The 26,876-nt window shown below is 31.7% G+C and overlaps 1 protein-coding gene across 1 annotated transcript; it reads right to left on the bottom strand.

The window, feature by feature from the left end:
* Window positions 1-6,995: 6,995 nt before the first annotated feature.
* On the bottom strand, window positions 6,996-17,738 carry LOC127737138 (uncharacterized). The gene is made up of 7 exons (XM_052247671.1): window positions 17,622-17,738; window positions 16,166-16,276; window positions 14,623-14,753; window positions 12,655-12,745; window positions 10,421-10,537; window positions 8,698-8,834; window positions 6,996-7,013 (listed from the first exon to the last, which is right to left on the bottom strand). Exons 1-7 carry the CDS (start codon window positions 17,677-17,679, stop codon window positions 6,996-6,998), a joined length of 663 nt encoding a protein of 220 aa, XP_052103631.1. The 5' UTR covers window positions 17,680-17,738.
* Between the last annotated feature and the right edge of the window lie 9,138 nt (window positions 17,739-26,876).

The following is a 26,876-nucleotide window of genomic DNA, read 5'->3' as shown; positions in this document are numbered from 1 at the left end:
TTTGGCACCTTCTGCAGGAATGAAAAAAAAATGAATAACAAAATCCAGAAAAGTTTATAATTTTCTGAAACATAAAATGCATTTAAAATTTAATTATGTAGTTCCTGCCATGCCTTAAAACTTTTCCAGGCGCACATGTTTGTCTGCACTCAGAGTGCTAAATCGTCATTTAAAATGCCTCCGAAAATACGCGGGTTCTACCTAGGCTAACCTTTTAAACTAAATATATCTTAGCCATTCCGTCACATCGGTACTGTCAGAGCAAATTTTTTAGTCTGCAAGACTGTCATTTACTGAGTTGAAAAACCGACTGTCCCCAATAACAGTTGACAAGAAAAATGTTTCCAAATAAAATAAATTTGTTGCATACTCTGGTGACCCTTAGTGAATGGTTAAACTTCTAATTTGTACGCCTTTGTAAACATTTAATGTGTTTTCTTAACGCTTTTTCCGTGTTATAATGTTTAAGTAGGTGTTCATGAAATTATATTGATTATTTTATTGTTTTTTACTTGTATTTGTACGTAATGACCTATAAATTATGGTGTGTAATTCCTTGTCCCAGATACTTATGTAGATGGTTTTTCGTCCGTTGAACAACAATCCAAAGAATGTAAAATACGTACTTTTGTGTTTCCGTGTTGTAGATATATTCCCGAGCGAGTACCGCTCGATGAAACCAACGAGTACTCGATTAGTAATTGTTCACCAAGTTGACATTCTTAGTAAAAAATAAAGAATATAGAAAAGGTTACTAATATATACGGCATAAAGCAAAATTGAAAAAAAGGGTATAGGAAAAATGCATGAAAAACAAGGAATATAGAAAAATACAGGGTGCTGAAAACTATCAAATAGAGAATAATTTTGAAAAACTATAGAATAAAATATAATTGTCAAAAAAATTAAAGAAAACTTAAACTAAGAATTTTATCCAGAACCTCAGTCTCTGGTGGAGAGTTGTCTCATTGGCAATCATACCACATCTTCTTATTATTTTTATTTATACTTAATGAACATCGAAAAAAATGTTCCGTGTCAGATTTATGTTAAACTGGATAAAAGTGTGCAGTCTCAAGGTTTTTATAACAATATGCGTACAACTAAGGCACATAGAACTTTATCAGTATGAAAAAAGGTGCCGTATTAGATTTTTTTATAAGCATTTTGGTACAACTATATGGAGGTATGTCCAAGGCACGATGTGGCACGTTGAACACAATGACAACGACATATTGCATTTGTCTCTTACTTTCCGCATAAGAGTTAAGATTGAAAATGTCTGATAAATCGAAGAATAGATGCACATTTTGCAAGGAAAGCCCGTAAAATATCTAAAAAAAATATATAGTTTACTTTACATCATTATTTCCCCTAAACAATTTTTTTTTTAAATGTGATTGAATGGAAAAAAATCATTTAAGAGTTAAAGAATTACGCATTGCAATCAATCATTGTATAATTATTTTCGCATTGAAAAGCGACGAAATTAAATAATAGCTTTGTGGTATGTCAATTTCAAATTAGTTTCGACCTTTAGGATTTTTGTTTTCTTTCAAATCTCTATCTTCTTTAACACGCATGAAATATTTGACCCTGGACTTAAGCAAACAACAATTAATAAATCAAAATCTCAACTTGAAATAATGTATATACCAAAACAAACTCGATGGTCCTAAATTTTACTCTTTTTATATAATCCTAATTGAATTATGTAACAAAACAGTAATTTTATTAGAAAATCTATTAATTGGTTTAGAGAAAAAAAAATGAGAACAATTTTAAGAACTTCTTTATTATTTGTATTCCTTTATTCTACGCAAACAAAAACGCCTGAAGAGTAAGTTAAAATTAAATTTCAAACGATTGAATTCTATGAAAGATGTAACTCCACCGGTTTTGTCGTCTTTCAATTTATGCGTAATTTCTTTTGAAATTTTCCGTTTTTTATTTTATGTTCTAATAATAAAATACGAAATGTTTATTGCAATCGGAATCAAACTGGTTGAATATGAGTTTAAAAAAAGTGTTACAATGAGACCGAGTTTCAGAAACGATGACACTAGCTATTACAGAACATTAACAGATAAATAAACGATATCAAGCAATTAAATCTCATTATATTAAGGAAGAGGACTAACCCTGTAACCCCTCACCCCAAAACAAACTTGACAACATTTAAATACGTTTCGGCAATCAGGTTTATTGACAGATTGTAGGTATTCCTATGGGCACCAATTAGTTTTCTCAATTGAATTGTTTCATATTTTTCATGTCGGGGCCATTTATAGCCGACTATACAGTACGGGGTTTTCTCATTGTTGCAGGCCGTACGGTTGCCTATAATTGCTTTAATCCACTTCATTTGAACTTTGGTGGTTAGTTGTCTCATTGGTAATCGTACCACATCTCCTTATTTTGATATTTAATAGCTGACAATACGAGATGGGTTGTGCTCATTGTTGAAGGTCGTACAGTGACCTATACTTGTTATCTTCTATATCATTTGGTCTCTGGTGGAGAGTTGTTTTTTAGAAGGTAACCATTGGTGCACACAGTGAGGTGACCATACATAAAGTTCAAAACTCCCCGGCAGTTACAGCTCTGACCCGGATGATAAACTATACTAACGTAGTAAACAGATAGTTCAAGAACGGAATCGATCAATGTGCACAGTTTGATAATGTTCAAGGAAGTCGGCTTTGTTCCTGCGACGAAGCAACAAAAACAGAAATCATACGCATTGACTGACTATTTCTTGCTTAATGGCATCTTAGTTTTTAACTCTCTTTTAACAACACTATTAAGGAGGTCCGAAATACTCTCCAAAAGAAATCTAAAATTGCTGTAATTTAAAAAAAGTAGCCAGCTATTTGTTGATTGGGAAATAGGTTAGATATTAATCATTTATCACACTTAAAGACTGTGCAAAGTGTGCCATCTATTCCAACCAATAAAAAAAGGAATAAACAAATGAAGAAATATTGTTTCCTATTTTTAACCACTGATTTAACTGATATATTTGTAGTATCATTTAGATGTTCTGTGGTATAGTTTGGTGAGACAGCATCCCAGCGACACAAATAACCAAAAGACATCTCGAGGCCAACCAGCACTCTTAAAAAACAAAGAGAGGCGAAAGATGAAAGATACAAAAGGTCAAACTCAATCGTCCTAAGTCTGTAAATTTTTGAATAAATCAGACATAAACTTGTCGAAGTTCTGACATCAGCAACAACTTCTTCAAACAAACAAAAAAGATGTAAAATAAAGTACCAACTTTTGAAAAATGTGCCAAAAAGTAATTGACACACATTCAAGAAAAAGTAAATCCCAAAACGGAAAAATATTTGTTTTCATGTAACATGAAAAGGAATAAAAAATGTTTCAAAACACTCAATGCTTATGCTTTCTGCTACTTGAAGTATTTTTTCTGTTAGACTATAAAGATAAGAAAAAAGCAGTGTTTTTTTTTCACAGTAAGAAACATGTACATGTATATCAAAACGTTCAGAAAAGGAGACGTGGGATAAACGTGAACACGACGGCGAAGAAATAAAAAATCAGCTAAAATTCACAATTAAACCTACCAAACCGCATAATCCCGTCCTATTTTCCTCTAATTTGCCCTACCAAATTTGACATATAACCGGATTTGTACTTACACAAGCAACACGACGGATGCCATATGTGGAGCAGAATCTGCTTACCTTTCAAGAGCACCCCATGTTGTTTGGTGGGGTTCGTGTTATTCAGTCTTTAGTGATTTATCTTGTGTTGTGTTTACTGTTTGTTTATTATTGTTTTTAGTATATTTTTGTATGCAGACATTTTATTCTTTACATTTATGCTCAATGGTTGTTAAAATGGTTATAAACTAAAATATACTGGAAATCAAAGCGCGGGAGAGCTTGAAAAAGCCATTTATGTAAATATCATTATGTTATGCTTCATTTCAAATTTCTTCTCAAAACGGTACTTTGTGCCTTTGTCTTTTTGTCATTTTTTTGGAGGTCTAGATACTAATCTGATTAATCAAGCCCCATCCAGCTGTTTTTCACATATCGTTCTTGTTTTATGATGTTACACATCTATCTCAGCTTTAGGAGAGGGTTGACACATTAGTTTTTGTGACTTTTAAATTACACCCTTATGCAATACTATATACCTGTCAGGAGACATTATTGTGTAGATTATTACGATTTACCTTATCATTTCCAACAAAAGATATCAAAAGCTGAGATTTAAAAATTAAAATCTTTTATTCAATGACGCAGAAAATAGTTTTTTTTTACCAAAAAGGCATACAATAGATAACAGGAATCACCAAACACAAACACCTCCGAAAAATTACAGACATACAACCAAAGACAAACAACAACAAACACCATATGATACAGATCTCCTAACTTGGTAAAAACACACAAATTTGTTGGGTTAAACCAGATTAACGTGCGCACACAATTCTCCTTTACCTTTGTAGACTGTAAGTCGAAATTTAAAACATATCGAACGTTTGTTTTTTTTTCCTGCACAATACACATGTGCACAAGTATCCCTCCTTTCAACAAGTACATTATAAGACCCTGTATCACAAGTCACGAAATAATTTCATAACAAATAACACAAAGGAAACGATTCTTAATCAATCTAAACACTTTTACAAGTATGAAATTAAAAAAAAAAGATGACTGCATTTGATACTCAGTCAGAGGATACCTGGTATCGTCAATCAGATTTTGGGAACAGTTTTTCATTACGAATGTTAAGAAAAAATGTGGGTGTAAATATTCTATCAAGTCCCATATGTGGTGATATCAACAAGTTATAATCATTTAACACATCTGTTAGACGCAATAGGGGTCAATGTCATCGAAAATATACACAACCTGAATTTAATACCGTGTCCAGGAATGGTCTGTTATCGTTTGTTAAAAAACATCTATTCTATATATTTGTACTAAACTATTTCCAAAGCCATTCTTGCAGCTCAATTCACTATTTCATTTAGGTGTGTATTTATATAAGCAACACGACGGGTGCCACATGTAGAGCAGGATCTGCTCAGACTTCCGGAGCACCTGAGATAATCTCCGGTTTTTTTTATGGGGTTTGTGTTGCTCAGTCTTTGGTTTTCTATTTGTGTTCTGTAGGCTGTTGTCTGTCTTTTGGTCTTTTTTCGTTTTTTGCCATAGCATTGTCAGTTCGTTTTCGACTTATGAGTTTGACTATCCTTTTGATATCTTTTGTCTCTCTCTTCCGAAGGCAAACACATTTCCGTATTTGATACAAACTCGACTTAGTACAGACTGGTTGCACTTATTATGAACATCATTAATAACAAGGTATTAAGATTCATGACAAGAAGTCGCAAAGATGAAGAAAATAAGAGTCAATATTAACAATATATTCCACCAAAAAAGTCTGTACAGAAAACAATACCTTATTACTCGAAATATAAAGCTACACTTGTCATTTACACCAAACCAATTGCCTCTAACATGTTCAACCACAAGAGGATATAAGAGATCTTGACCTTGAAGATGTTGAATCCAAACCTCCACTTTATTGTTTTTGTTCAACGCCCCCCCTAAAAAATGTCCTCTTGATCATGTTATAACCGGTGCCCTTAACATCATAAACAATGAAAGACTTTTGAAAATTATTAGCCAAATACATGTACCCAAATTATCGAGTTACCCAGCCAGTCAACATGAAGAACTTCATGTTACTGATGGATGTACAGAAGACGACATCATCAAAACTCTTGTATTTTTGATCGACAACATATTTGTTGAGTTTGGTGGATCCACATTTCAACAATGCTCGTGTATTCCAATGGGTACTAATTGTTCACTCCTACTGACTAGTTTTTTAAAGCAAAACTCATACAAAACCTTCTCAAAGAAAAAATGAAAAAGCATTTTCCAAAACTATTTAATATCCTTTTCAGATATATTGGTGATTTCCTATCACCCAATAACCCATACTTAAGTGAATGCTTGTATCACCTATATCCTAGTGAATTTAAAAAAAATAAAGATACTACCGAACTAGAAAGTCTGCCTCGTATCAGGATTTTGTTCTTGATATTGACATATATTGTCGACCTTAAACTAGAATTTTATGACATGATGATTTCAGCTTTCTATTTATCAGTTACTCACCCTCGATCCCATCGTATGATACTTAAATGTATTAATTGATACTATACTTTTGTGCATATTTACACTATTCTGACCTCACCTATAGGGGTGTGCTCTTGACACAAAAACTGCTCTAACAGAGTTGTCATGAAGAACGACTGAAATCGACTGTACATAAATTTTACGGTCAACTCTGCAAATTTGACGAACTTTATAATGTGTTGGTGTCTCAAATCAATTGCGTCCTGTTTTCACGGTTATATTTTGATAAATACCAGAATAGCTGTCTGATCTGTAAGTTTACCGATCGTATCCTATTCCTGATTGTGACATTTTGATAAGAATGGTAGGTAATATATGGGTTGAGATCTCAAAAAACATGTTGAACCCCGCCGCATTTTTACGCCTGTCCCAAGTCAGGAGCCTCTGGCCTTTGTTAGTCTTGTATCATTTTTAATTTTAGTTTCTTGTGTATAATTTGGAGTTTAGTATGTCGTCCATCATCACTGAACTAGTATACATATTTGTTTAGGGGCCAGCTGAAGGACGCCTCCGGGTGCGGGAGTTTCTCGCTGTATTGAAGACCCATTGGTGGACTTCGGCTGTTGTCTGCTCTATGGTCGGGTTGTTGTCTCTTTGACACATTCCCAATTTCCATTCTCAATTTTATTTTTACAACAGGAGACACTTACCCTGAAGTCATGACATTAAATAACTCTTCTGCAATCATGAACTTGTTATAGTATAGGGCTTCCAATTTGAATTAGTACGAATTATGAAATTGGAAAAGAAATTATTTTGTATGATTCTATTTAATAGAAGATGTCCAACTGGAAACTCTTCAATGAACTAGTAACATGCTTTGGCCTGAAAAAGAGAAAAATATGTGTTATACATATAAGCGTTTTCATATAAAATTAATATTTTGATACTCTAGTAATCTAGACAAATATGATTTCCCCGGTATATCTACGAATATATTGCCACAACCATTCGATTGAGTAAACAGTGATGTTGAACACAACTTGAACTTTAGTACATGGTTTGTTCAGTTAACTCGTACCTTAAACTTTTATATTATGTAGGGTGTAAGAACCAAAACCTAAAAAATATCATCAGGATTTAATTCTCATTAAATTTGCAAGGTTGTTGGACTTGCATGCATGGTTTCAACATATGTCAATCTTGAACTGTTTGTACACACTAGTATATGAAATTTGTGCATATTAACTTGTATATCATCAATTTTAAATTAATAGTGTGCATATTTTTGAAAACTATGCACGCTATTAATCTATATAATAGATCATAGCCGTGGGAAAACAAAGATAAATGACAACAGAAACGATAAAAAAAAACCTTTTGTAAATAAGGCAAAAATACTTTTCCGATCATTTATTCTTATAAATCGATTAAGGATGTTCGCTCCTCTTGTTTTGAAATTTTTTCCAGATATTCTGAATCCTCTGGTTTTATTCACGAAGGGGCCATCACAAACTTTACCCGCTTACCCCTGCTTTTCTTTTCATAATTTTATTACATATAGTTTAAAAAGCCATATTTGAAAATGTAATAAAATTCTTGATATTTTTTCATAGTTTATGAAAGAAAAAGGGTTCCAATGTTAAATGTATGAAAAATCTAGACAGAATAATTTCCTGCCAAATTCAAATGGCTTCTATCTCGAAAACAAGCACACAGACACTTAATTAAAAATTTTTCTGCCTTTTTAATCTCTTTATTTATTTACTATCCACTTATAACAGTCTTTTAAAAAGCTTGTTATTTTGAAAGAGAGTATCGAACATCATTAAGATCACAAAACAAGGTAACAAACATAAAATGAACGAATTGCATTAATGCTAAAAGTAGTGAGACAGGGTAAATCACAGGGTTAACGTCTCCTGCTATCATGAATCCCCCGCCATGCGACTCAACGCTCAGCCAAAATATCACAATCGGGAACAGGACTCATACCCATTATCATAGTGAAGAGTTTTTGCTCGCATATTTATTAAGAATTAATATGAGTTATTTCTCTCTCAGCTTCTTTCTTTGACAACAAATGTCCCAATTTCAGATTTTTTTTTCAATAATCAAACCCATCGATGAGTGTAAACCTTCATACACATTTGAAAAAGAATCTGATAAAAATGACGGCGCCATCATGGCCACAAAAAAGTGATGACGGAAGGAACACTGAACAGTACTTTTGCAAGTCTAAACAATCTATGAAACAGAGACATGTAGTTGTACCCGAAGAGTAAACAGTTTAAAACCATACTTCCGAACTATCTTGTTATTCAGATAATAAGGCAAACACAGGTCAATGATAAGAACATGAACATACAATATACGTTGGTCGACTAGTTTGTAAAACTAAGTAACACTTTAAACTATCTGGTTTTAGTTTTATAAAAAATATACTGTGTGTTGTAAAGTTTTTACAGAAACAATGATCTCATGCGTACCGTAATCAATACATATCTAAGCATAGATTAAAACCAGTGAACCTTAAACAATGTTTATAATGTGTATGCTAAAAACTTACAATTGGAAACTCGCAAATATATGCCTCGTTTGAACTTCCAGAACAATTATCAGCGTCCCATTCAAATACACGTTTTTCCACATCCCACTCAAGTTCGAAACAATTTTTAATATTAAAATGAGGGTTACCACTCAATGCTAAAAGAAAGTTTAAATGCATTAAATGTCAAAAGCAAATTTTTTATAATATTGATAGAAAAAAAAAGACTTTCTTGTTCTTCTATATATGATTTATTTAAATATTGAATGACAATACATTACATTTGAAGTATGTATATCTGTTAAAATCCGATGAAATCTAAGTTAAGAACATGTCATATGACCATATCGAAAAGATTAACATTAAGTTATGGGGATAGCTATGTTGAAAACTGTTTAAATAGAACATGACAGATTGAAATGTGAGAAAAGGTCTGAACTTTGATTGATTATGGAACTTTCAAATACAAAATAATAGATGAATTTTAGTCTGTTTTGTACATTTTCCTATAACAGCTCAATTTTCAAACAGTTTCAGACATTCCATAGATATTTTGTCAACCCGAATAGGTTAACAGATGTATTGATATTCATTTGCATAAGGTCGATTTCTATCCGACGCAGCCTTTGTGTAAATGAGTTTCCTTGTCAATTCCTTAGCCAGGCGATATATCCCTGTACTACTTAAGGTAATTGTTAATGTATATCGATGCATAATCCTATGAATACACCCTTAGACATCTGTACAGTATATATACACAATTCATTTTTTCTTTTGTATTTTTTCCTTACATATTGTATACAAAACAATAAATTTTCCCAAAAATATTTTCAGTTCATTTCTTCTCCAATTTTCATGAAATTTCTACTAATTATTTAAAAAATATTTGCAGTTTCATATGGCTACTTTCAAATAATTTTTGATATTTTAATATTCAAGATTCATGATTTAATTACAAACTTAATTTTTATGTCACAATATTAAGATAATTATACATGTACACATACATATATGAACTTGTTTTACAATTCGAGAAAACAACAATGAAAGAACTAGAAAACATCAAATATTTCGGAGGTTGGAAGTTTCATGAAAATCTGTTAAGAAGGAACTTCAAAGTATTTTTCTTAAATTTACAAATGTGTATAGAATGATAGGGAATATGCTGAAAAAGAGGATTAACAATAATACCAAGGTGAAATCAAAAAGGGGAGGTCCATAAAACCTGCTTAAATCAAACGTTATACTATATCAACGAATTGGACGAATGGAAAATAACTGGCTTATTCCCAACTTGGTGCAGGAATTTTCCGAAGAAAATGTTGGGTTGAACCTGGTTTATAGCTAGCTAGCTACAGGAAGGATTTTTTTTTATATGCTGCACAACAGTAAGAAATACATTTCAGCAAGAACCAGAAGGCTGATTTGGCATTTCATGATGAACATGTGTACTAAGTTCCATGTTAATGTGAGCAAAAACTACCTTCAACCAAAATTTTTATCCTACCTTAAACATTAACCGGATATAAGCAGACGGATTTTCAGACCGGAAAAAATATGCCCTCTTTTTCTTGTTAGCGGTACATAAAACAACATTGGTTATTGAAAAAAAATCTCCAAATGTCAATGCATGTATAAATTTATTTCACATTTCATGAATTTCCCAGTTAGTTTTTTTTTAACTAGAAATATATAATTGTATTAATGAATAATGTTAAAGCTGTAAAATGGTCAATATACATACGTATACCAAATGGTAGATTGTTCGGGTCAAATGTGGCATTTGTTACTGCATAAACATAACTGTATCTGTCAGCTAGATTGTTTGCTCCAGTGAAAACATCAAAATCTCGTAACTTTCCTGCAAAAGATAATAATTTATTGACAACATTACTTATAATCATTTATCGTAAAAAGGGATCTTTCTTTGCATTACTGTATCTGATTTGAAACATGTATCTTTGATGTAGTTTGAAATATGATTTCTCAGTTTTGTGTTTTATTAGTTGCTTTATTTTGAACATCAATCACACGCTTTTTCTACAAATCGTTGATGAATATTTCTAATTTGGTAAGAGAATATACAAATCGTTGATGAATATTTCTAATTTGGTAAGAGAATACACAAATCGTTGATGAATATTTCTAATTTGGTAAGAGAATACACAAATCGTTGATGAATATTTCTAATTTGATAAGAGAATATACAAATCAAACTGCATTAATTGTCATATCAAATATTATAACTAAAATGCTAGTAGCTATAATACTACTAGTATGTTTGAATTAATATCATTTATCATTCAAATAATAAGGGTGATAGAAGGAACTTATTTGTCCAATTAATAAAACGATAATAGAGTAGTACTCAACCCGAATAGAAGTGGACTATGGCTTAAACCTAGGACATAATATGCTATTCCGATCTTAAACCGAGGCTACAATTTCGACACAACATAATTTTTATTATTAAACTGGCTGCCAATTAATTGGAATATATAAAGATAATCAAAATAACGTCCATCAGTTTCTACAGCCTGAACCGTAGAAAAATTTCCAAATATTTAAAAAGAAAAAGAAAAAAGCTTCATACGACATGTTTATGACATGCAAATGACATGTAAATGACAATGGGTGAGCTAAATGTCGAAACACATACTATTAATTAAGGAACATTTAGTGAGCAAGCTCACATACCTCACGCCCCCATGTAAGGCGGACAACCTTAAATTTGTCTGAAGTAATATTTTTTTATCTGCTTACTTTAAGGTATCATTCCTTTCTGTAATGGTTTCAAACAGTACTATTGTCCTGCATACATCTATATTTAACCACCGCCTCGTTGGTCTCGTCGTAGCGTGTTCGCCTCGAGTGCGGGAGGTCGTGGGTTCGAACCCCGGCCGGGTCTAAACAAAGACTTTAAAATTGGTTTTTTCTGCTTCTCCGCTATGCACGGGGCATTAAGGAGTAAGATCAAAGACTGGTCGGCTCGGATTCAGAATAATGTTTCCAATTAAGGTGACATGTCTTCCTGCGGACTGTTACCTTGTGAACTAGCACGTTAAAAATCCGGCTCAGCGTGTCGGTCCAGTGCAAAGCAGGATTAATATTCATATTACATTAACATGTTCTCGTCCTGAATATGCATATTAATTTGCCACTGGACGTAAATCATCCATCCATCATCATCATCATCATCTATTTTAGCATCTTTGATATACACCTTATACCTTCTTACTTCAAAATTCAAAAGGGATCTACCTCTTATTATATGTGACCACAAATCCCAAAAAGGTTCGAATTCAAAATGAGGTATTTGATTTAACATTTGGAAAACATTTTTTTGCACAAATGTTTGTCTTTTTAGGTTACTATGGCACTTACCAAAGACCTTAACGGATAACAAAAAATCAATATGGATCTTCCTCTAATTATATGTAACCATTTATCTGAGTAAGGTTGCAACCTGATATCAAGTATTTGATCTTGCATCCTTAAACAAAAACGACTGACGGACCGGTAAAAACCTATATTATATCCTCGCTACTTCGTAGTGTGGATATAATAACAGCTGCACTGACTATTACGCTTATCTCCGTCTTCTCATTGTAAAAAAAAACTATTAATATATACTACACACAACAGCTGTAGTGGTTATAAAGCAAAGGAAAGCTTTTCCTGACAAATTATAATTTTAATTCTATGACAAAATAAGAAATGCCATGGACTTTTTATATCAAACCACAAAAATAAGTAGAACTAAGCAAAGTAAACTTAAAGAACTTTCAGAATAAAAAATGAATTTTCTAATGATTTTTTTGTTGAAAGAAGGTCCTTAACAATTATATGAATAAAATAAAATGTGATGAAAAGGTCAATGAGACAGCAATCTAACAACACAATAACCAAAAGACATATACAAAACTATGTAATAGACTAATACATTTACTACAAAGTTGACTTGAGACAACTGCCTACCATATATATCAAATTTGACAAAAACTGCTTCAGCCTCTTCTCTTGTTTCTGGAATCCACAAGTAAGCACCAGGAGTACTGGTGCATATCGCCTAGACAGAAAAAATAAATAAAACGTGTTTCACAACGCATGCAAATCATTTTGGAATGTTCTAGACTTAAGAAGAGTCATATTTTTGAAAATGTATATCTTTTTTTTTCCATCGCAAATAGTGCATTTATATAGTTCTTGAGAGATGACAATTCTATTTGACATTCTAGTCAAAACAGCAAAAACTAGTGCGATATGTCCATATCTCTTGTACACTTTCATGCACCCGTCATACAGTGAAACAAGTTTAAGAAACATCTTGTTACTTTTAATTAAAATACGACAATATGCTAACCAAATTGCAACACCAAATTTAGTTTTACAGCTGATCTCCCGAGTAACTTATACTGCATGTGACTATATTTTTTTTAAAGTTTCTTCAACATGTTGATAATTTCAAAACATCGGAAAACATGAAATATCGCTAGTTGTCTGACGGATCTGAAAAGTGTTTACACTCTACCATTCAAGACTGTCAAACTGCAGACAAAAATGAAGTCATTCTGTTCAGTAGTAGATGAGAAAAGTATGACAGAAATTATAGTTGAACGAAAATACGAGCGGACAGAAAGGGCAGACAATTGAATACAATATAACCCCCAAAAAGGGATGGTATCAATTTATAGTTTTAGTTTAAACAAATTACGATTTCAATGTAATCACATTTACTAGTATCCACAACTGCAGCACAACTCTTAAACCAGAAATAACCACTGTCAACAAAAATTTTGATCTGCAGATTGTGGTCCATGAGTCGATTGAAATAGTAATTCTGTCAAGCGGGACATTTTTATCGTCCAGACACAAAATGAATCCAACACTTGTTTTGAAGAAACTAAAAACATAATTAAATTCAAATTTGTCGAAATCACATTTCAGTAGAAGTTTAAGGTCCTCGATATTAGTTGAAGATAATAAACTTAAGTCATTATTGGGACACTAGACAAATCTAACTGAAAGGGCGTAAATCTTGAACAATGGATGCCAAAACCCTGTATTTTATTGTTCGCGACATTGTTTTTAAACATAAAAAAATATTGTGTCTAGTGTTACATAATCGTTATGTGGAATCCAAAATAATTCCGATTTTTTAAAGAAGATTAGGTGTATAACTCTACCACAAAAATTGAAATAGACTGGTGTTTTATTGTCCATGTCATTCTTTCAAAAACTCGAAAGATTTAGATCAATAGGTACTTTTATCATCATCCGGAAACCAAAATGGTGAAAGACGAGCGAATGAACAAACAGACAAACAAAAGAACATTTACATCACTTTATATTATTAACAGGAATTAAGTGCATTTCTACAATTTCAAACAATTTAAAAAAATAGACCCCAGCATATAGATGATTAAAAACCAAAGAAAGAAGAATGGGCTACTTATGAATTTAAGGGAAAGAGTAAATGAACTATCCCGTCCTTCTCTTTATATTATTATTTTTATAACCGCAGGGTTAAGCTCAAACTAACAGTGACCCTTTTATTTACGAAGGCTCCTGGCATCAGATGTAATCGTTAACTGCTGTAGTTCAGAAGTATTAAGGTACTACCCAGGAAGGTTTCATATAAAGTTTTTCGTTATTTAGAAACAAAGTGGAAAATACAGTCTTCTTTTAGTCTGTAGCTTCCTCTGAATACCTATAGGGTTACTTAATTTATATCCTTCAACTCCTTGCTTTATATCCATAACTTTCTCTTATCTTTCGCAAAGTATTCAAACTGTATTACTGTTTTTGATATGTTATACATTATATGTTTGCAGTTTTTACCTGCGGCGACCTATTATGTTTATTTGAATTACGATAATGTAAACGTATATTTTAACTTATAGGTTCTTGTCCTAAAAATACTGGTGTGTTGTATGAAAAACTCACATTTGCTACATGCCAATCTGTTCTATCCGTCCTATTGCGGCCTTCAAAAAGGTAACAATTTGGGCTAATACTTTGATTAGTCAGTTTCGTGTATCCATCTGGACATGTTGTTGGCAGAGTTTTGCAGGGGGCTATAAGAATAGAATAAATTAAAAATAACTCTAATTAACTAACTGATACTGTTTCCTGTTGTTTTTTTTTGTATGTTTATTGTTACTTATAAATTTGTAAACGATTGCCTAAGTAATGCTACAATACATAAAAAGTAAAATAACAAAAAATACCGAACTCCGATGAAAATTCAAAACGGAAAGTCCCTAATCAAATGGCAAAATCAAAAGCTCAAACACATCAAACGAACGGATAACAACTGTCATATTCCTGACTTGGTAATAGAAACTATTTCAGTGCGCAATACAGTTTTTAAAGTTAAAATCTGAAAAACCTTTGGCGCACGAAATTCATGAAATGTATTTTCAATTGTAAGATATGATCCAGTCCTAAAGTTCACTCAGTTAATCACAAAACATATTAAAGCATATAAACCAAATAAGCATCCAAGTCTAACTTTGCTTTAGGAATTTTACATACACGTCCTTTACAATACTGGCGTCAAACTACAAACATTCAAGGTCACTCATTTTTGATTTTCATAATGATGATAACTTATTTGTAAATTACACCTATATTGTCAAAAACTATACAAGAATAAACATTAAACAAAAAAAAACCATTGTCATGATCATGTAACTTTAAATGTACATAGACCTAATATCAAAAATAGATTGTCCATCCAAAAATCAAATACCCAACAAACTTCATGCTTAACACGATTAGACCATGCATAATTGATCCAAATCCATGGAAAAATAATCCTATTATTACAGTAAAAATAGCAAAAATGCACCTGTTGTTGCGCTTATCATACCCCACTCCTAATTCAAAGTATCGGCAAACAGGAAGTAGATGTGTGACAGGTCTTAAAAGCACCCACATTACCACTCACTACCAAGCTGCTGACCAAACATAAAGTCTTTCTGTTTATAATAACTCGAGAAATGTTCGACGAAAAATTTAAGTTAGTTCAACATAATATTGAAAAATCAAAAGCATGACAAAAAAAAGGAGGTGTCTTACAGATTCTTAAAAGTGCCTCGCACGTTACAACTAACCACTGTTGAGATGTTGATCATAAATGAAATAATTCTGTTCAGTAGTACTGGAAAAAAAAGTGTGACGGAAACATCTGTTGGACGACAGGAGGAAAGGAATGACGAAAAAACAAGGTTCATAAATGCAATATTTCAAGGTATAAAGTCATAACAGTAACATTAACAATTCTACAGGAAGAATATTACAATATAAGAGAAACAGTAACAATATTACAGCAAGAATAACAGTATAATCTTCCTAAATGTCTGTAAAATAATTCTTTTAATGGGCTAAATATTGATAATTAGAAATTTCATCATTAACTAAATCTGCATTTTTCAACTTGATAACACAACAAATCATTATTAATTTAGAACTGTAACAAGTTTACCTTTACACCTTCTGCACGGATTTCCCTGGCCATAGTACCCATATTTCTCACCGCTTAATTCGTAGTTGTACTTTGCCTTGACTTTGCATTTGACTTTACCATAGGGTTTACCTATACAGAATTGTATGCTCAAAATAAATATATTGACTAAAAAGAAGATATTGAAAATGATTTCAGTACATACAATTAAGTGTCTCTACAAATTGGTACATTCTTAACTCAAAACATGACGTTAATTATCACTTTTTAGTTATGGTAAAAGAAAGACAACTATTTACATTCTGCAAGTAAATTAACAAATCATAGATACCAGGAATAAAATGTTGTACTCTAGACAATCGTTTCGTCTACAAAAGACTCAGTGACGCTCGGATTAAAAATATTAATTTGCCAAATACGGTTCGAAGTTGAAGAGCATTTTAAGAACAAATTCCGAAAGGTTTTGCCAAACACAACTAAGGTTATCTAATTCTGGGGTAGAACATGCTTAGTATTTCGAAAAAAATATTGACTTACAATCCAATAATAAGATAGCGACGTTTTTCAGCGTAGTTTTGCAAACTTGAACCAAACTAACTACTAATAGCGAATGATTGTTTCAATATTCCGCTTATATAAAAGTTTGAAATAAAATGTTTTTATGTGTTGTTTTGTAGCTAATGCCCCTTTGAAAGATAAAACTATAAAAAAAAAATGGACAAATTAAAATGATGTGATGTCAAGTTATTTCTAAAGTTATTATTGGTTTTGTCTCCAGCTTCTTTTCTTCAAGTTTCAGGCTTGTGAAAAATAAAATGTTTAAAAAACCTAGACAAAGGAAAAAGATTTCTTTTCTTTTCTCAAAAATAAAATAAACGTGACCACATTTTTGCTTTCTTGCTTCACACAAGAATAAGACAATTTACAGAAAGATTATGAAATCAAGTTGAATCTGATATCTGTTTAATTATGAATTAATTGATCTCTGTCATATCATCAAATTTCTGTTTTCGATCCCGTCATGAATTACATGATCTTTGTCACTTCATGAATTATCTAATCTCCGTCCCGTCATAAATAATCTCAGCTGTGTCCTGTTGTTTATTGCCCGTCATGAGTTGGTTTTGGATTGAATCAAGTCTAAAACTCTTTATTTGAAAAAAACAATTATTTTAAGAAAAACTTTTAAAAAGTCTTAGATTGCATTTCTTTTATCAATATCATTAAAAGGAGATGTTAGATATACTTCAATGAGTCAGAAATCCGACTGTAATAACCAAACTAAATGCACCCATATGGCAACACATAGTATTATGTCTTTAGACAGGTGCCTAAACAATATATCAAGCCGACAGAATAGAACTATATTGGTTATCTTTATCTTTACCCTCTTTTCTATTACTAATCAGAAGTATTAACGTCATTAAAACAATATCTTTGTAATCCATGATTTTTCCCCTTCAAATTAAACACTTACCTTCAGAATGTTGAAAAATTATTAAGCAGACCAATACGACTACAACTTGAATCTTCATTTTACTGCAAGTATCTTTATATTTTTTAACGTTGATTTCTGCAAACTAAAGTTTGTTATAAGCCTTAAAATTTCAGTTTATATCGTTCATAGATATGCTGCGGCAAAAAAAAAACAGGTATCATGTGTATCCAATCAAATGTTGACAAATTTTATCACTCACAATTTACCTCCTGATTAGTGGTTGTTTTCATAATGTAATACATCATAAAAAACAATCAAATGTTTGTTTTCATCAGCTACACTGTCATTACAGTGTTATGCGTCATGTGTGAAATTGCTGAGAAAAAAAGTAATAACGTACAGAATGTTATATTTAAAAACTTATTTTCGTACAGGGCATGTAGGGGTTAACACGCAACACATGTTATAGGTCATGTAGGGGTTGATACAAAACACATGTTATAGGGCATGTAGGGGTTAACACAAAACACATGGTATGGGGCATTTAGTGGTTTACACAAGGGGTTAACTCGAAACACATGTTATAGGTTATGCAGGGGTTAACACGAGACATATGTAATAGGTCACTTAGGGGTTGACACGAAACACATAATCATACATCAACAAAAATTGTAAATTTGGCCTTTATCGCTGACCTAATGATTTTTTTCAGAATTTTTAATTTTACACCTTTGCTTTGTGTGGAACACCATAGAAAAAAATCCGGAACACTCGATTTACATAATCCGGAAATTCAGCTCCGTCTAGTTTTATTGAGTTCTCTGTTTATCTTATAATCTAAAAACTAAAAATTGGGTCATCCTCTCTGACCTGGACACTCTATTATTCATTTTGGATATTTAAGGAATTTGCAAAGATTAGATAAGAAGTTGTATGTATGCAAACATTTCTAGCTGTTAGTGAAATTGGGTCTCAGTGGAGCAGTGGAATAACCTGTCTGGCTGTCAGATTTTACAATGACCTGGTAAAGACACGTTCTTCAAACATTTGAATGCTTTTAAGTCATCTTTAGATAATGAGAACTGTAACCAGTATAAGTAAATATCATGCTTATTGCGCACATCTATACAAGTCTTATTCTTTATAAGTGTTTATGCTAACAGTATTACATGTGAAAAATTTCTCACTACGACATTTCCAAGATGAGGGGTCTGTCATTTTAAATGTAAATATGTCTCACACTCTAAATTTACCAAACATAGTTCTCAGTCTCTTTCTTAGCGAATCAAATTGGTTAGAATATACAAAATAATGATATATAGAAATGTTAATAAAATGATATTTGTTATACACATGCAATTATGCAACCTAGTTTCGACATGCAAAAGGTGTGACAGAGGTAATCTTTTTTGATGAATTGATAAACCAACAAACGGACAAGGAGAATCCAATTCATTTTATTTTATCTAATTTTGAAGGTCTTATTGAAAATTAATCGTTCATTAAATAGGGTGTCACGAGCATCAAAGCAAGTAAAATTTCATTTTTGTATTGACTGAAATGTAAAAAACTCATCATAGATACCAGGATTGAAATTTTGTATTTGCGCCAGACGCGCGTTTCGTCTACAAAAGACTCATTAGTGACATTCGAATAAAAAAAAGTTAAAAAGGCCAAATAAGTACGAAGTTGAAGAGCATTGAGGACCAAAAATTCCTAAAAGTTTTGCCAAATACAGCTAAGGTAATCTATTCCTGAGGTATAAAAGTCTTAGTATTTCAAAAATACAAAGTAAATGTTTGCTACAGTGACTGCTTCGTTTTAAATTGCTTGGATAAGAAACACCTAATGAGTTTAGACAATGATTAAATTGAATCATAGTTGTTTTTTCTTATCTTAAGTAAACATGATAAAGTATTTAGTGAACACATGACCAGTTAATTCACACGGGTTCACTCTACCAGATTGCATGTATATTCACCCCTAATTATATTCTTTTTGTAGTTAAAATGTACCAAACAGGAAAAAAGAAATCATCTACAGATTGCTATTTTGTCTGAATTAATTGAAGTTTAAAGTTATTGTCTCTCATCATGTCTTCTTTTGAAAGTTCTCAAATATTAGGATAGTTTGAGTGCATTACACATAACTTGCACTTTTTGTTGAGTCTGATGAATTACTAAGCATAGTTGAGTTTCTTTAAGAGTAATGTGCCGAGACTTTGATCCCATACCGGGAGAGTTAACAGATTAGCTTCTGCTTCTGATGCATCCATTTCGTTGGAATGTCTTTTCAGAAAATAAGAATAAATATATTGACACAACAGCATTTTTTACTGAAAGTAAAATACGGAAAAGTCAGGATAAAATTTTGCGGCTTTTTTGTTTATACATGCAAGTGCGTTGTTGTAACAAGGGTTGTTATGCTACTGCATTATGAGTCATGAAAGAAAAGGTAGACAGCAAAACCCTAAATACAAGTTTTATGCATGTATGCCTCAATTGTACAACTATTTTCTGATTGAAGGATAGAATTGAATAGACCTATGCCTAGATGTTTTCCACTGGTCGACACCAGCCTCGTGTATATATATATTTATCAACAGAAAAGCTTTCTCACTCCTATAAATATTGATGTAGATGTGAAAAACTTGCATTCATCCATACAGCAGTGTATATTTGGAGAATATACGTTCATAAAAAAGTTACCACTTTTTGGTACATGCAATTTTACACTGAGGTATATACATCCACTGATATACATATATGTATATATTGATTCAGTTGTGACGGTAATAGACACTGAAAACATTTTGTAGTTTTGAATGTTTGTCAAAACTTTAAATGTTTTTAGTGTCTATTACCGTTTACTATAAGGTGGAAGTTTGTTCTTATTTCAAGAAAGGGGCACTCAGCATATATTTATTTGTGGATGTAGCGACATCTACCTGCTGTTTACTGACTATTTTTAACACAGCTATGTGGAAGTTTTATATATATATATATATACTTTTATTTACAAATAATATAATTAATTGACATGTCTATTTTCAGGATCTCAAAAGCGAGTTGAAATATACCAAACATTGCTACTTGCAATATGATGCTTGGTGGTTTTGTAACACTATTTAACCATCTGTTATGCCTACTGAAGAGTTTTGAGTGCATCTGGTCATTCATTTATCAATATTGACTAAATTTACAATGCCTAGTCAGTTTCTTAAATTATCTTTAGCTTTTCAATTTTTATCATTCCTTCGTTGATTTCTTTATTTGTGTGAATGTTAATTACCAGATTACAGGAAGGTTTATTTTTATACCACAATAAAACTGCATCCTAGAGGTTTCGTTTATATTTTTATCCGCATTACAAAAGCCTTGAAACAAGAAAAATTCTGCAATACCTTTTTCATTTCAAATACTACAGAATCATAGCTTATATTTCTTTTAAATTTGTTATAAATTATTTTTAGAAATTAAGAATAATAAACAAATAAATTGGATTTACCATGTTATTGAAATTTTTTTCATACTGGTAATATTTTCTTATATATGACTTCAACCAAGCCTTTGAGAAATCTAAGAAGAAGCCATTTTCAAAGAAATAATTAAATACATGTTAAATACAACAGAAGAACGGTATTATCATTACTTAAAACTATTAGATATCTTCTAACAATTTCGAAATATACTGGAATAATTTTTAACTAATTTACAGTTCCAAATATGAAATGACCACCACAACGAACATAAATAGAACCATATGAAAAGAACATACATACAGGTTCTCAGAAACCATCTTGCATATTAAAATTACATCATGCAGAAATGTGTTTCTCTACTAAGTTTAAGTTGTTTGCTGTTATCCAAAAGCAAAGTTGTGGAAAATGATTGAACAGACTCATTTGGTAATTCATACAAATAGTGTCTCCTCCATGACAGTCTTGAACATAAACCAAATATTGAATAAACGACACAGTTTAACATAGAACACTATGGAGGAAAACACAGAAAACTTTGTTATCAAAACACAGAAAACATTGTCAAACAATCAAACATACTATCCACACTGATTTGTGTCCACACTTACATGTAAGAAGATGTACAATGATTGTGTACATGCACATTGATTGGTTGATTGATTTATGGTGTTGAACACCACTTTATACAATCTTGGCTATATCAAGGTTGGATTTCTATGACAGAAGAAGTCAGAGTACCAAGAGATAACAGACTTGGCAGGAAAACTGACAATCCTAGATCGGAGTCTTATAAACATGTCAAAAGTAGGGTTCAAACTCACAATCTCAGTGATGACATCACGGTAGATCAACTACTTAGATAACACGGCCACTGAGACCCCCTATACATATTGATATACATTTATAATCTTTGGTAGCTGTAGGATTTATTTGCTACACTTTTACGTGTATCATACCTGCCAAACAGTTTTTGATCTATAAAGGTGGAGATTATGCATGACAACTTTTTCTTTTTTTCTTTAAAAATTTGTATAAGGGTTAAAAAGAGGGGTCACTTACTATGTATGGATGGAAGATGTGCCACTGAAGTAAGTCACTATTTCTAGCTTCATAATATGTGAAAAGGTTTAGAAATTCAGATTCGGTATATAATATAAGTATCTGAATAATTTACTACTTGTAATGATACAATTAAAACCACTTTAATAAATGCAATAGACATTAGTCAAATCATTTTTTACTCTCTATAAAATTGTGTTACAAAGCTAAAGGTCGTTTTTTAAAAATGTTTAAAAAAATGAAAAGAATTGTAATTGAATGCCAAACTACCCTACCTAAAAAGGATGGATAGAAGTGCTCCCTCTTTTCATCAAATTTTACATCTACTTTTATTCATAAACATACCTTGCATATTTGTTTACTTGTGTTACAATTTGTATTAATATAAATTTGTCGTATTTGTGAATTTACTTTGCAGTGTACATTTACTTTTCCACAGTAGCAATCTATACCATTAAAAGTACAAAATCTAAAATCTTAATTTTTATGTTACATTAAATTAACGTAATGTTTATTTCTAATTCAAATTTATAAAATGTAACATTTTAAAGACTGGTCCCTCAACCGCTATCTTTTCGTGTCATATTGATTTCTTTAGCTTTAACAGCTTTGATACAATTTTATTTCATTCGTTTAAAAATTTATGACTATTTACCAAAACATATGAAACTATTTGTCATTTTCTCTTTTCTATTCGAATATCCTTTTAATCTGTCAACTCGTATTCAAAGCCTACTAATGAGTCCCATTGCATTTAAATATGATATCATTTTAACAAGTGTAATGGGGACGAAATTCACAAGGCCAAACAGATTCTAAATATATTTATTGTATTTAAAGTATCAAATATAATTTCTCCGATATTTTGAAGTATTAAAGAATTGCTTTTTTTATATCTTGCATTAAATTCAAATTTCAAAAGATTTGATCAGCTTTTATTTTTACTTATATCCTTTTATGGACAATTTTATGGACTTTCCCTCTTTGAATTTGCCTTGGAGTTCGGTATTTTTGTTATACTTTTTTAATTAAATTTAGCTTTAGGACTCTAGGCATGATAGAATCAAATACCAAATGCAAACTTTAGAAGATATCTTATAAATCATATAACATATCTTATAAAGTTTATAAGATATCTTATATAGTTTATAAGATATCTCATATAATTTATAAGATATCTCATATAATTTATAAGATATCTCATATAATTTTCTTTATAAATTATCTTATCTTCATATAGTTTATAAGATATCTTATAAAGAAAATTATATGAGATATCTTATAAATTATATGAGATATCTTATAAAGTATATAAGATATCTTATAAACTATATAAGATATCTTATAAACTATATAAGATATCTTATAAACTATATAAGATATCTTATAAACTATATGAGATATCTTTTAAAGTATATTAGATATCTTGAAGTTATAATAAATAGTAAAACGGCTTGCCATGGCTCATACTTATTTTTGTGTATAACATTGATATAGCAATTCGTAGATTGATAAAAATAAAACAATGAGACATCTAAGACATAACTAAGTCAAGGAAAATTTATATTTTCATCAATAAAAAGAAATCATTTTAATTAAAGGAATACATTCAACGTTTCGGATTTTCTGGCCTCGAGCATCGCTGCGGGATATTTATTGTCGAAACGCGCATCTGGTACGGTGAAATTAGTACCGTTATTGTTATTTCTCCACACAACCATGAAATATGAAAATTAATACGAAAATCTAAAAAATAGATAAATTCTCCAAGTAAATTTTTTCAAAGTTATTAATAAGAGGTTATATGGGTTTCTGGTCTTCAATTATAGTTCAAGCTACAAAAATATTTTTTGTCATGCATCCGATTTCACCTTGAGAAATGCACACGCCTGATGAAGCTAATTTGTTTAGCGAAATATTGCGTATTTCTATTTAAAATCTAATAGAACTTTTTAATGTATTAATATATATATAAGTCTAGAGATTTGCACACTATACTAATATAAGATGGTATTATACGAAGATGTTGTTATTAAATCGTGTTGACAAATATTTCGGCTTAACAAATAGCCTTCCTCAGTGTCAATAATTTTAACAATACTGTATCTATATTTATCCACAGAAAAACTTGTTCACTCCTATAAATATTGATGTAGATGCGAAAAACTTGCATACAGCCATACAACAGTGTATAATATTTGTAGAATATAAAGTCACAAAAAAGTACTTTTTGGTACATGCAATTTCACACTGATGTAAATACATACACTAATATATATGTATGTATATATTGATTCAGTTGTGACGGTAATAGACACTGAAACATTTTATAGTTGTGAATGTGTGTTCACCTGTTTACTATGATAAGGTGGAAGTTTGTTATTATTTCAAGAGAGAGGCACTCAGAATATATTTATGTGTGGATGTAGTGACATATACACTAGTGTCAAGCTATCCAGCAATTCTCATCCTGCAATTCTCTTGCGATAAAGCTATCCTGCAATTCGTCATCCTGCAATTGCGTTCGAAAAACTACTTGAGTGACAATTTTATTTTTTTTCAAAATCATGGTTTTTGACTGATTTTGTTTGAAAAAAAAGATAAATATAAAGTTTTTTATATCCCATTTACAAATTTCTAACTTTAGTTAAAAAAAATATAACGTATCTTTACGGTTTTATAACTAGAATTTACAATTAGAAAAATCATGAAGATTCACAAAGAGTTATATATCTGTGAAGTCCCGGATATGGTTCGTTTTTATGCATGTTTAAGAATTTCTGGGGTATGCTTTCTTAAAGCCCAAAATTTCGTTCGAACCACGGAAATAAAGCCAAATTCTAAAAAATACACATTGGGGTACCCACTTTCCGACCCATCGTTTCGGTAGTTTTTTATGGCAAGGGATTATACACTGTGCTCATATAAATAGCTATTGGATAGTACTACATCGGGAGAGTAAATATTTTCTGGGGTAAGCATTCTTAAAGGCTGAAAATGTCGTCCGACACATGGAAATAAAGCAAAATTCGATAAAATACGCTCTAAGGTCACCCACTTTCAACCAATTATTATGGTAGTTCTTAATGGCTAGGGATTATAGACTCTGCTTCAATGAATAGCTATTATATAGTACTACAGCGGGAAGGTAAAGAATTTCTGGGGTAAGCTTTTTTAAAGGCCTAAAATTTCGTTCGAAACACGGAAATAAAGCCAAATTCGATAAAATACACTCTAGGGTCACCCACTTTCCAACCAATTTTGTGGGTAGTTCTTAATGGCTAGGGATTAGAGACTCGGCTTCAATGAATAGCAATTATATAGTACTACATTAGAATAGTAGAGAACTTCTGGGGTAAGCATTCCTGAAGGCCGAAAATTTCGTCCGAAACATGGAAATTAAGCCAAATTCGATAAAATACGCTCTAGGGTCACCCACTTTCCAACCAATTATCTGGGTATTTCCTAAAGGCTAAGGATTATAGACTCGGCTTCAATGAATAGCTATTATATAGTACTACATCGGGAGAGTAAAGAATTTCTGGGGTAAGCTTTTTTAAAGGCCCAAAATGTCGTTCGAAACACGGAAATAAAGCCAAATTCGATAAAATACGCTCAATGGTCACCCACTTTCCAACAAATTGTCTGGGTAGTTCTGTATGGCTAGGGATTATAAACTCTGCTCTAATAAATAGCTTTTATATAGTTCTATATCGGAAGGGTAAAGAATTTCTAGGGTAAGCATACTTAAAAGCCGAAAATGTCGTCCGAAACATGGAAATAAAGCCTAATTCTATAAAATACGCATTTGGGTACCCACTTTCGATCCCATTAATTCGGTAGTTCTTTATGGCTAGGGATTATAGACTCTTCTCTAATAAATAGCTATTGGATAGTACTACAACGGGAAGGCAAAGAATTTCTGGGGTAAGCTTTTTTAAAGGTCGTAAATGTCGTTCGAAATACGGAATTAAATCCAAATTCGATTAAATACGCTCTAGAGTCACCCACTTTTCCAACCAATTGTCTGGGTAGTTCTTTATGACTAGGGATTTAGAGACTCTGCTTTAATGAATAGCTATTATATAGTACTACATTGGGATAGTAGAGAATTTCTGGGGTAAGCATGTTTAAAGGCCGAAAACTTCGTCCGAAACTTGGAAATATAGCCAAATTCGATAAAATACGCTCTAGGGTCACCCACTTTCCAACCAGTTGTCGGGGCAGTTCTTTATGGCTAGGGATTATAGACTCTGCTTCAATGAATAGCTTTTATAAAGAACTACATCAGGAGGGTAAATAATTTCTGGGGTAAGCTTTCTTAAAGGCCCAAAATGTCGTTCGAAACACGGTAATAAAGCCAAATTCGATGAAATACGCTCTAGGATCACCCACTTTCCAACCAATTGTCTGGGTAGTTCTTAATGGCTAGGGATTAGAGACTCTGCTTCAAGGAATAACTATTATATAATACTACATCGGGAGAGTAAAGAATTTCTGGGGTAAGTTTTTTTTAAGGCCCATAATTTCGTTCGAAACACGGAAATAAAGCCAAATTCAATAAAATACGCTCAATGGTCACCCACTTTCCAACAAATTGTCTGGGTAGTTCTTTATGGCTAGGGATTATAAACTCTGCTCTAATAAATAGCTTTTATATAGTTCTATATCGGGAGGGTAAAGAATTTCTGGGGTAAGCATTCTTAAAAGCCGAAAATGTCGTCCGAAACATGGAAATAAAGCCTAATTCTATA

Source organism: Mytilus californianus, unplaced genomic scaffold (assembly GCF_021869535.1).
Source record: "Mytilus californianus isolate M0D057914Y unplaced genomic scaffold, xbMytCali1.0.p SCAF_4, whole genome shotgun sequence".
Taxonomy (NCBI): domain Eukaryota; kingdom Metazoa; phylum Mollusca; class Bivalvia; order Mytilida; family Mytilidae; genus Mytilus; species Mytilus californianus.
This window is presented reverse-complemented; position numbering and strand designations above follow the sequence as displayed.

What these genes read in the sequence shown, in the direction of transcription:
- LOC127737138 (XM_052247671.1), bottom strand. Translation starts at nt 17,679, where the DNA reads ATGAAGATTCAAGTTGTAGTCGTATTGGTCTGCTTAATAATTTTTCAA. An exon ending in TGTCAAATTTGATATATATG is followed by an intron (nt 10,538 to 12,654) that starts GTAGGCAGTTGT and finishes TATCTTTTGCAG; the next exon opens with GAAAGTTACGAGATTTTGAT. An exon ending in CAATCTACCATTTGGTATAC is followed by an intron (nt 8,835 to 10,420) that starts GTATGTATATTG and finishes ACTTTCTTTTAG; the next exon opens with CATTGAGTGGTAACCCTCAT.